The following is a 12,600-nucleotide window of genomic DNA, read 5'->3' as shown; positions in this document are numbered from 1 at the left end:
CAGTATATACATGAGATGAGTAATGTAGGGTATGTAAACATTATATAAAGTGGCATTGTTTAAAGTGGCTAGTGATAAATGTATCACATCCATTTTTTTTCATTATTAAAGTGGCTAGAGTCCGTATGTTGGCAGCAGCCACTCAATGTTAGTGATAGCTGTTAAACAGTCTGATGGCCTTGAGACTGAAAAACAGCTTCTCTCTCTCGGTCCCCACTTTGATGCACCTGTACTGACTTCGCCTTCTGGATGATAGCGGGGTGAACAGGCAGTGGCTCGGGTGGTTGTTGTCCTTGATGATCTTTTTGGCCTTCCTGTGACATCGGGTGCTGTAGGTGTCCTGGAAGGCAGGTAGTTTGCCCCTGGTGATGCGTTGTGCAGACCTCACTACCCTCTGGAGAGCCTTACGGTTATGGGCGGAGCAGTTGCCGTACCAGCCGGTGATACAGCCCGACAGGATGCTCTCGATTGTGCATTTGTAAAAGTTTGAGAGTGTTTTTGGTGACAAGCCGAATTTCTTCAGCCTCCTGAGGTTGAAGAGGCGCTGCTACGCCTTCTTCACCACGCTGTCTGTGTGGGTGGACCAGTTCAGTTTGTCCGTGATGTATATGCCGAGGAACTTAAAACTTTCTACCTTCATTACTGTCCCGTCGATGTGGATAAGGGCTGCTCCCTCTGCTGTTTCCTGAAGTCCACGATCATCTCCTTTGTTTTGTTGACATTGAGTGTGAGGTTATTTTCCTGACACCACACACACCGAGGGCCCTCACCTCCTCCGTGTAGGCCGTCTCATCATCGTTGGTAATCAAGCCTACCACTGTAGTGTCGTCTGCAAACTTGATTGAGTTGGAGGCATGCATGGCCACCCAGTGATGGGTGAACAGGGAGTACAGGAGAGGGCTGAGAACGCACCCTTCTGGGGCCCCAGTGTTGAGGATCAGCGGGGTGGAGAGGTTGTTACCTACCCTCACCACTTGGGGGCGGCACGTCAGGAAGTCCAGGATCCAGTTGCACAGGGCGGGGTCGAGACCCAGGGTCTCGAGCTTAATGACGAGTTTGGAGGGTACTATGGTGTTAAATGCTGAGCTGTAGTCGATGAACAGCATTCTTACATAGGTATTCCTCGTGTCCAGAAGGGTTAGGGCAGTGTGCAGTGTGATTGCGATTGCGTTGTCTGTGGACCTATTAGGGCGGTAAGCAAATTGGAGTGGGTCTAGGGTGTCAGGTAGGGTGGAGGTGATATGGTCCTTGACTAGTCTCTCATAGCACTTCATGATGACGGAAGTGAGTGCTACAGGGCGGTAGTCATTTAGCTCAGTTACCTTCGCTTTCTTGGGAACAGGAACAATGGTGGCCCTCTTGAAGCATGTGGGAACAGCAGACTGGGATAAGGATTGATTGAATATGTCCCTAAACACATCAGCCAGCTGGTCTGTGCATGCTCTGAGGACGCGGCTGGGGATGCCGTCTGGGCCGGCAGCCTTGCGAGGGTTAACACGTTCAAATGTTTTACTCACGTTGGCTGCAGTGAAGGAGAGCCTGCAGGTTTTGGTAGCAGGCCATGTCAGTGGCACTGTATTGTCCTCAAAGCGAGCAAAGAAGTTGTTTAGTTTGTCTGGGAGCAAGACATCGTAGTCCGCGTCGGGGCTGGTTTCCTTTTGTAGTCCGTGATTGACTGTAGACCCTGCCACATACCTCTCGTGTCTGAGCCGTTGAATTGCGACTCTACTTTATCTCTATATTGACGCCTAGCTTGTTTGATTGCCTTGCGGAGGGAATAGCTACACTGTTTGTATTCGGTCATGTCTCCGGTGACCTTGCCCTGATTAAAAGCAGTGGTTCGCGCTTTCAGTTTTGCGAGAATGCTGCCATTAATCCACAGTTTCTGGTTGGGGAATGTTTTAATAGACGCTGTGGGAACAACATCACCGATGCACTTGCTAATAAACTCGCTCACCGAATTAGCGTATTCATCAATGCTATTGTCCGATGCTATGCGGAACATATCCCAATCCACGTGATCGAAGCAATCTTAAAGCGTGTTATCCGATTGGTCGGACCAGCGTTGAACAGACCTGAGCACGGGCGCTTCCTGTTTTATTTTCTGTCTATAGGCTGGGAGCAACAAAATGGAGTCGTGGTCAGATTTTCCGAAAGGAGGGCGGGGGAGGGCTTTATATGCGTCGCGGAAGTTAGAACAACAATGATCCAGGGTTTTGCCAGCCCAGGTCGTGTATTTGATATCCTGATCAAATTTAGGGAGCCTTGTTTTCAGATTAGCCTTGTTAAAATCTCCAGCTATAATAAATGCAGCCTCAGGATATGTGGCTTCCAATTTTACATAAGAGTCAAATTAAGTTATTTCAGGGCCGTCGATGTGTCTGCTTGGGGTGGGGATATACACGACTGTGATTATGATCGAAGAGAATTCTCTTGGAAGATAATGCGGTTGGCATTTGATTGTAAGGAATTCTAGGTCAGGTGAATAAAAGGACTTGAGTTCCGGTATGTTATGATCACACCACGTCTCGTTAATCATAAGGCATACACCCCCGCCCTTCTTCTTACCAGAGAGATGCTTGTTTCTGTAGGCGCGATGCGTGAAGAAGCCAGGTGGCTGTACCGACTGATGACGTATCCCGAGTGAGCCATATTTCCGTGAAACAAAGAACGTTACAGTCTCTGATGTCTCTCTGGAAGGCAACCCTTGCTCGGATTTTGTCTACCTTGTTGTCAAGAGACTGGACATTGGCGAGTAGTATGCTCAGGAGCGGTGTGCCCGTCTATGGAGCCTGACCAGAAGACCGCTCCGTCTGCCCCTTCTGCGGCGCCGTTGTTTTGGGTCGTCGGCTGGGATCCGAGCCATTGTCCTGGGTGGTGGTCCAAACAGAGGATCCACTTTGGGAAAGTCGTATTCCTGGTCGTAATGTTGGCGAGTTGACGTTGCTCTTATATCCAATAGTTCCTCCCGACTCTATGTAATAAAACCTAAGATTTCCTGGGGTAACAATGTAAGAAATAACACATAAAAAAACTAAATACTGCATAGTCTCCTAGGAATGTGAAGCGAGGCGGCCATCTCTGTCGGCGCCGGAAGACATTATTGGGCATTTGGGAATCTACTACTTAATAGCTATGAAAAAGCCTCTTGCTTCCGACTGGCAGCTTTAATGTCACCGGTGAGGAGAAGGGCGGGTGGGCTGTGTGAGGAAAACGGCAGGTGAACGGCCACCAGAATGGCAGGAGCTGACGCTTGATAAAGTGGAATATCACGGGCACCCCTTGAAAGAGGCAAAAAATCTCTGGAGAGAAAAAAAGTCACATACGGAGGATGGATGCAGCATTGGGTCTTTCCCCCTTCAGGGGCGATTCACCCATGCTCGCAATGTCAAAGTCTGACGCATTTCTTGCACCTTACACGGTGTGGGTTGGTTGGGACCAGTGATAGTGGTATATAAAAGAAATGTAAGTGGGTAAACTACACTGAACAAAAATATAAAACGCAAAATGTAAAGTGCTGGTCCCATGTTTCATGAGCAGATTTAAAAGATCCCAGAAATGTTTCATACGTACAAAAGGCAGGATTTAATCTACATTTGCCAGTCATTTTACCTATCGATGTGACGTTTTCCACCGCCTAATCAGTCAGTTCTGTACCTGCTTGGCTGAGTGGCAGTGTGGGTGGAATGAGTGAGCTCGCTTGGCAACCAGAACACAAAACACACAATGAAATAAAAGTTGTCAGTCTGCCAGGAAATTAATTTAAGACCAATACATTTTTCATATTAATATATTCGATCATTTTCTGTTCTCTCATTTCAATTCAAGTACTAACTTCCGAAAATGTCTGATTTTCAAGGTATTCCAGTACTTGAATTTCAGAGTGCCAAATTCAAGTACTTTAAGCACCTTGCGCAAACCCTTGTGTGAAGTGAACACAGAGAGGCATTTCAGATGTCACTGACAGTAAAATGGAACAGTGACATTTGTCATTGGTAAGGTTCTCCGAAATGTTTTCCTAATTTATTATTATGTTTCATCATAGCTATGAAGCGCATCAATCAATCAATCAAATGTATATAAGTGCTTAATTGACACGCTGCTCTGCCCACCCAGCGCCACCCTCTATTCATCTCTTAGGTGGTCCTCTGCTCACCTCTGTGCTATTAGTCTCAGCTCATTGGTCAGTACGTTGGCATCTGATGTGATTCCAGCCACGCTACACGCCATATCCCTGCAACGCAAGACAAAAGGAAATGTCACACAAGCCAGTAGAGGCAATGGAAGGGCACTTCTGCTTGCCACTAGATGATGCATCTGGACTTTTATCTGAAGATAAACACAAAGGATGCAGCAACTTACTCATTCAGCTTGTAGATCTTTTCTGAGAAAAACACCTCGTCCAATAGTTTGTGGATGTTCCTCCTCTCAGCCGCCAGCAGCACACCGTCATTGGCCAAAATCCCCAGACAAGTGCCAGCGTGACCAATGGCCTCCATGGCATACTCTACCTGGTATAGGCGGCCTGCCAATGACAGAGATGGAAAATAATAAGTGTGGGCAATTCCATGGTAACGGAATGTCAAAGTTTAACAAACCATATAACTCCATGCACAATGACTACTTTGAACAATTTACACAGTAAGAAATAATAAAAAGAAACTTTCCAGGAATAACTGTGCAGATGCAAAGTTTGGAAACAAAGGTAAAACCTCCTTCAGTTTTTTTATTTTTACCAAATACTGCATCTCCACAGTTCCTGTAAATGTGTTTTTGTAAAATTGTCAGTGGAAATTATTAAAAGTAGTCCTTGTGCATAGAGCTCTATGGTTTATTAAACTGTGAAATCATTGTTTTTGTTTGGTATACATTACTGTGAAAATCTGAGTCACTGCGTAACTCTGTTACCATGGAATTGCCTGTGGCTCAGCACATTTAAACTCAGCAAAAAAAGAAACGTCCCTTTTTCAGGACCCTGTCTTTCAAAGACAATTCGTAAAAATCCAAATAACTTCACAGATCTTCATTGTAACGGTTTTAAACACTGTTTCCCATGCTTGTTCAATGAACCATAAACAATTAATTAACATGCACCTGTGGAACAGTCGTTAAGACACTAACAGCTTACAGACTGTAGGCAATTTAAGGTCACAGTTATGAAAACTTAGGACACTAAAGAGGCCTTTCTACTGACTCTGGAAAAACACCAAAAGAAAGATGCCCAGGGTCCCTGCTCATCTGCGTGAACGTGCTTTAGGCATGCTGCAAGGAGGCATGAGGACTGCAGATGTAGCCAGGGCAATAAATTGCAATGTCCGTACTGTGAGACAACTAAGACAGCGCTAAAGGGAGACAGGACGGACAGCTGATCGTCCTCGCAGTGGCAGACCACGTGTAACAACACCTGCACAGGATCGGTACATTCGAACATCACACCTGCGGGACAGGTACAGGATGGCAACAACAACTGCCCGAGTTACACCAGGAACACACAATCCCGCCATCAGTGCTCAGACTGTCCGCAATAGGTTGAGAGAGACTGGACTGAGGGCTTGTAGGCCTATTGTAACATCACCGGCAACAACGTCGCCTATGGGCACAAACCCACCGTCGCTGGACCAGACAGGACAGGCAAAAATACTCTTCAATTACGAGTCGCGGTTTAGTCTCACCAGGGGTGATGGTCAGATTCGCGTTTATCGTCAAAGGAATAAGCGCTACACCGAGGCTTGTACTCTGGAGCGTGATTGATTTGGAGGTGGAGGGTCCGTCATGGTCTGGGGCAGTGTGTCACAGTATCATCGGACTGAGCTTGTTGTCATTGCAGGCAATCTCAACGCTGTGCATTACAGGGAAGACATCCTCCTCCCTCATGTGGTATCCTTCCTATAGGCTCATCCTGACATGACCCTCCAGCATGACAATGCCACCAGCCATACTGCTTGTTCTGTGCGGTATTTCCTGCAAGAAAGGAATGTCAGTGTTCTGCCATGGCAGCAAAGAGCCCGGATCTCAATCCCATTGAGCACGTCTGGGACCTGTTGGATCGGAGGGTGAGGGCTAGGGCCATTTGTCTGGGAACTTGCAGGTGCCTTGGTGGAAGAGTGGGGTAACATCTCACCGCAAGAACTGGCAAATCTGGTGAAGTCCATTAGGACGAGATGCACTGCAGTACTTAATGCAGCTGGTGGCCACACCAGATACTGACTTACTTTTGATTTTGACCTCACCCTTTGTTCAGGGACACATTATTACATTTCTGTTAGTCACATGTCTGTGGAACTTCTTCAGTTTATGTCTCAGTTGTTGAATCTTGTTATGCTCAGACAAATATTTACACATGTTAAGTTTGATGAAAATAAACGCAGTTGACGTTTCTTTTTTTACTGAGTTTATAAATGCACCTTTCCTTTTAGACAGGGCCGGTCCTGGCCGTTCTGAGACCTATTTACCAGCCATTGAAGTTATGATATGAATGGTAAAAATACATAATTTAAAAGACATCCATGTTTGGGCCAAATCAAGGTCTGTACAGACCGGACAAAATCTGAACCAAACATTAGACGTCTATGATTGGTTTGGATTTGGTCCGGACCAAAAAGCAAAGTCCGTGGAAATGGAAATCAAGGCCGGTCCGAACTGCACCAAAAAAAAAAATGTCCAAAAGACGTCTGCGGCGGTCCGTGATTACTGAGGTATAGCCTACAGTGTCGTCTGAAATTTAATTTTAGGAACGCCCATCTATGTGGTAGGTCTAATGTTTGTAAAACACAAGACGGCCAGTCCGGACAGGACCCCAAAAAAGATGTTGGCGTCAGCCTAACATATCAGCCTGCAACGGAATTTTATGAAAGCCCATCCATGTGGTAGGCCCACCACTTCAAAAAACAGGCCATCGCATTGGCTTTATTAGTCCTCTTTCCTGTCACTAATCGACGTGGCTCTTTAAGCTCTGAATATCAGATACCCAAATTTATCAGGAGTTCTCCTAAACCTATTTGCAATATGTTAACACAGTGGGAAATGCAGAAGTATTTTCTTTTCGCTATGATCAGCCCATAAAAGATTGACAGTTAAAAACTTGAAATCACTGATCATGACAACTGCTGTCCACGGAACTCATGGACAGCAGTTGTGAGTAGCCCGATTGTCCGTTCCATATTCTACATTTTACTTTGGCCTGTCCTGTTTTTAGGATATGTTGTTCAACAGGTCAGCACATTTTTTTTGTGGGGGGGGGGGGGGGGGGGGGGGGGGTAAATTGGGCACCATTTAGGTTAGGCTATTTGATCAGAGAAACCTGCATGAGGTAAAATGTTTCTGTCTCATTACGTTGTCATACATTTATCTCCAGCCTGTAGGCTACAGAGAAGACCACATACTCTACCATATGCTATATTTGCTACATGATTTACGTTTGATTATTTTTGACAGAATGTTGGTGGAGGTGAGTCTCTCCAACAGCAGCCTGGAAAGGCGTGCTTTGAATGGACAAGATAAATATTTTTCGGCCCTGCCTTTGACAAAGTGGGCACTGCTTATCACAGGGTGGCATCAACGCTCACCCAAAAAGCCCATGACACTGGCTGACAAATTGTCATTGTTTTGGGGTAGAATTGTGAGATTTTGTGCTGTTAGAGGTGCGTCTTGATCAGTTTAGTTCAGAAAATACCATCCTTGTCAATCTGCCACCTGGCGGCCGCCTAGTCCTGCCTAATGAGCGGGCTGGCCCAAGATTTAGAAATAACTAATCTGACATTATTGGATTTGTAAACCTTCGCAGTAGGATCATAAGCTTTCACCTATCCAATTGTATTTGATCCATCTTATTTCAAGGAGCAAATGAAGGATGCATTCAAAAGTATTCCAACATGAATGTCCATCAGTTGTCAATAACTTCACTGCCTATAAATTGAGAGGCTCAATCTTACCTTCAGGCGAGAAGATGGTTGTTCTTGAATCATATCGACGAGACTGTAAAAGGTCAACAATATCACACTATATAGGGCAGACTACAAACTATCACAAATTGCTGTTGTGCTTCCATCAGTTTCTTTGGCTCCATTACAAAAACTTAGATCTCAGGTTGATTTGATACTCACCATCTTAGTAGTTTCCTTTAAAATGCTGTGGAGGTTAAACAAATAATGTTTAGATAAATTAATCAACTCCACTATGTGATAAGCAAGTTGCTAAAGACTTAGTCAACTCATTCTGCCACAGATTGATATTTATCAGTACCGGTATTCTAGTTCTACAGCACTTGCATGTCATAGCTATGGCTAACGTTAGCTAGTTTGCCTGCGCTAGTACGGAGGCCAGCAAAGTGAAACTGAAAGTGCAGTAGTACCGGAGGAATTGGAAATAATTCGCTATAAAGGACAACATATGTACACACCAATATGGTTTGATTCATTGCAAGCTAACGTTTACTAGCTAGTTAACTATGGCAGAAATAGAAGTTACAACTTTTTTACTAGCGCAAGCTCTATCAATTAGGATGCTTGCTAGCTAACTGTTAGCTCTCGAGCTACCATGAAGCAGCAACTTTTAGCTCACTAGCTCCCCACTCCATCCACCATTATAGATGTTAAAGGAAATGGCTAGCTAGTTAATGACATGAATTACAATATCATTACTGTGCAAAGCAACAAGCGTGTTTTCATTTTTTTTTTTAAAGGGATAACTAAAAGCTGAAATATACAACGCAAATTGTCATACACCTTCTCTTGCGTTGTAACCTAACGTAGCCGGCGTGAAAGAAGACTGTCAAAGATATTTCCTTGTTCAACTTTTTTTACCCCTTCAACTTCTTCTTCGGGATTAGGTTGGAGGATCGCATCCAATTTACACCGCCACCTACTGTACTGGAGTATGAAGCCAGTCACGGGCAAAGTACATAAAATTCCCTTTCCTTTCTTGTTCTATCTGTGATTTGGTTGTGTTGTTACCCGCCCATTGACTCAACAATCTTAAAGACCGGCCACTCCGACTTTAGACAGATCCCGCCCGCCCGTCTAGCATCACTACTCTGGATGGTTCTGACTTAGAACATGTGGACAACTACAAATACCTAGGTGTCTGGTTAGACTGTAAACTCTCCTTCCAGACTCACATTAAGCATCTCCAATCCAAAATTAAATCTAGAATTGGTTTCCTATTTCGCAACAAAGCATCCCTCACTCATGCTGCCAAACATACCTTTGTGAAACTGACTATCCTACCGATCCTTGACTTCGGCGATGTCATTTACAAAATAGCCTCCAACTTTCTACTCAGCAAACTGGATGTAGTCTATCACAGTGCCCTCCATTTTGTCACCAAAGCCCCATATACCACCCACCACTGCGACCTGTATGCTCTCGTTGGCTGGCCCTCGCTTCATATTCGTCACCAAACCCAGTGGCTTCAGGTCATCTATAAGTCTTTGCTGGGTAAAGCCCCGCCTTATCTCAGCTCACTGGTCACCATAGCAGCTCCCACCCGTAACACGCGCTCCTGCAGGTATATTTCACTGGTCACCCCCAAAGCCAACTCCTCCTTTGGCCGCCTTCCCTTCCAGTTCTCTGCTGCCAATGATTAGAACGAATTGCAAAAAATAATAATAATAATATTATTATTTTATTTTTTTATCACTGAAGCTGGAGACACATATCTCCCTCACTAACTTTAAGCATCAGCTGTCAGAGCAGCTTACTGATCATTGCACCTGTACACAGCCCATCTGTAAATAGCCCACCCAACATCCCCATATTGTTTAATATTTTTGCTCCTTTGCACCCCATTATCTCTACTTGCACATTCATCTTCTGCACATCTATCACTCCAGTGTTAATGCTAAATTGTAATTATTTCGGCCACTATGGCCTATTTATTGCCTTACCTCCCTAATCTTACTTCATTTGCACACACTGTATTTAGACTTTTCTATTGTGTTATTGACTGTACGTTTGTTTATCCCATGTGTAACTGTGTTGTTTGTGTCGCACTGCTTTGCTTTATCTTGTCCAGGTCGCAGTTGTAATTGAGAACTTGTTCTCAACTGGCCTAACTGGTTAAATAAAGGTGAAATAAAAAATATATATTATAATACAAAATCCAACTGCCTCGGCTATGCCACCTAGTGTTGTGGAGGACTTGGCACGTGTTTTGCACCCCAGAGCCCAGTTTTCAAAAATTATCTATCTGTATTTCTAGATTTCACCTATTGGATAGGATTAAATGCATAGAAATACAAATAATTGAGTTTAATGGGGACTCTCATTCTATTCATTCTATTTCTATGCATTTAATCCCATCCAATATCCGAAATCCAGATAGACAGCTTTAGAAAAGAAAATAGAAAACTGGGCCCTGGACATGACATTTTCAAGATATTTGCTTTGAACATAGCTCTCAATCTCAGGGGCATTCTGCCTTCTACCTACAGTTTTCAGCCATTAGCCAATTGTCATACTTAAGTAGTATTTTATTGGATGTCTCACTTTTACTTGAGTACTTTTCTATGAAGGTATCTTTACTTTTACTCGAGTAAGTCTAAAAGTATTTGATTTTAAATATACTTAAGTATCAAAAGTATAAACCATTTAAAATTCCTTATATTGTGCAAACTAGATGACATAATTATTATTATTTTTACAGATAGCCAGGGGCATGCTCCAACACTAAGACATAATTTACAAACAAACCAATTGTGTTTCCTGAGTCTGCCAGATAAGATGCAGTAGGGATGACCAGGGATGTTCTCTTAGTATGTGAATTGTACCATTTTCCTGTCCTGCTAAGCATTCAAAATGTAGGAGTACTGTTGGTTGTCAGGGAAAATGTATGGAGTAAAAAGTACGTAATTTTCTTTAAGAATGTAGGGAAGTAAAAGTTGTCAAAAATATAAATAGAAAAGTACAGTACAGATACCCCAAAAAAACGACTTAAGTAGTACTTTCAAGTATTTTTACTTAAGTACTTTACACCACTGGCTACGCTCCCGATTAACTCGTGAACTAAAATCCCAATGCTATGTTTTAACGTTTAGAAACATCAATAATCATCGCTTGCGACACGGCTTTCGAAACATATGGCCCTTATCTTTCATCAGCGAGAAAGAATCCTTCAACTAGAAAATATACACTTACAGCTCCATCTGAGGAAACAACATTTCCGCTACACTTCCTGAGTTATGCTTATGTAACCCTTGTTATTTTGGTCCTTTGAGAGGTACAGTCCGTATCCTCTGCCCCCTCTATGACCTTTGATAGTAATGCACCTAGGTCCTAGGTTATGCAAGGTAGCATTCTAGCTAACAACTGCCGCATCCAAAATAGTTATTTAGAAAATATCACAACCAAATCTAATCTTAGCGACTGTTAAAGCAAGAATCAAAACATCAGTGAAAGCGTATGAGAACCCCAAAAAGTTATTTTATTTAGAAGTAATAAAAACGTAAACATAGGCTATGTTGAATGGGCGCAGATGGCGATGGATTTCTTACTGCAGTTTGTGACGTCAGTAGTGCAATGGCCATAATAGGTGCCGGAGGAGATGGCTGCCGTTTTACGGGCTCTTAACCAATTGTGCTATTGTGTGTGTTTTTTCACATTATTTGTACATGATGTTTCTGCCACTGTCTCTTATGATCGAAAATAGCTTTTGGATATCAGGACAGCGATTAGTCACCTCGTACTGGACAAAGATTTTTACTTTAACGAGTCGGATGCGAAGGATTTACGTCTGACACCCGACAAGGCCAACCGGTCATTCGCAGGAGAAACAGAGTTTTCGGGGACGTAGGTCGGGGTGCCTTGTAAGGATCTGACGGCGAGTGGGTAATCTGCCTTTACCATCGGTCCTATTAGCCAACGTACAATCAATGGATAACAAAATAGACGAGTTACGATCACGAATATCCTACCAATGGACATTAAAAACGGTAATATCTTATGTTCACCGAGTCGTGCTGACTAGACCGTGCATGTTGATTTTGTCCATCCACACCAGATGTGATCAGGACCCGTAGGTTGAAATATCCAAACAAACTCTGAACCAACTATATTAATTTGGGGACAGGTCGAAACACATGAAACATGAATGGATATTTACCTATCTAGCTGGCCATTGCTAGCTTATTTGTCCAGGGACATAAACATTGGGTTGTTATTTAACCTGAAATGTACAAGGTCCTTTTTTTATGGATCTTTGTAGAATTTTTACCTATTTTGAGTCACACAAAATCATGTGTTCTCTACTCCAACAATGAATCCACAGATAAAAGGAGAAACCTAGTTAGTTTAGTCTTCTTCTATGGCCTTTATATGGCGGTTGGCAAACAATTTTGACTGGAGTGTGGACCTCAGTCATCTTTCAAATCACCCACATGGGTATATGCTCCTAAAAACCAATGAGGAAATTAGAGAGGCTGGACTTGCAGCATGTCAAGCGTCAAAAATAGAGCCAAATTCTATTTTAGCACCTGGCCACGCAGACGCTCATTGACGTGCAAGCTTTGGATGAAATGATTGAATAACATGTATGTGTACATTTATTTTTCAACGCTCACACACGCAACGCAGACGGTGTGGTCAGCATGATATACAATGTAGGCCT

At 43.5% G+C, this 12,600-nt stretch overlaps 1 protein-coding gene across 4 annotated transcripts in view; it reads right to left on the bottom strand.

Moving 5' to 3' along the window:
• Positions 1 to 12,600, bottom strand: part of psma4 (proteasome 20S subunit alpha 4) — a 40,872-nt gene that overhangs the window by 23,540 nt on the left and 4,732 nt on the right. Inside the window, exons 1-5 of one of the 4 annotated variants that reach the window (XM_014124037.3) lie at positions 8,802 to 8,857; positions 8,103 to 8,127; positions 7,932 to 7,974; positions 4,363 to 4,525; positions 4,157 to 4,234 (exon numbers count right to left, since the gene is read on the bottom strand). In XM_014124037.3, coding sequence (XP_013979512.1) covers positions 4,157 to 4,234; positions 4,363 to 4,525; positions 7,932 to 7,974; positions 8,103 to 8,127; positions 8,802 to 8,842 — 350 coding nt within the window. In that variant the 5' untranslated portion in view covers positions 8,843 to 8,857. Of the gene's footprint in view, positions 1 to 4,156; positions 4,235 to 4,362; positions 4,526 to 7,931; positions 7,975 to 8,102; positions 8,128 to 8,723; positions 8,858 to 12,600 lie in introns of those variants that run through there. The other 3 variants (XM_045688049.2, XM_082957138.1, XM_014124040.2) reach the window with 3 other exon arrangements.

This window comes from Salmo salar, chromosome 10 (genome assembly GCF_965601325.2).
Source record: "Salmo salar chromosome 10, fSalSal1, whole genome shotgun sequence".
Lineage (NCBI taxonomy): Eukaryota > Metazoa > Chordata > Actinopteri > Salmoniformes > Salmonidae > Salmo > Salmo salar.
Note: the sequence above shows the minus strand (reverse complement) of the source record. Positions and strands in the feature narration are given on the sequence as shown.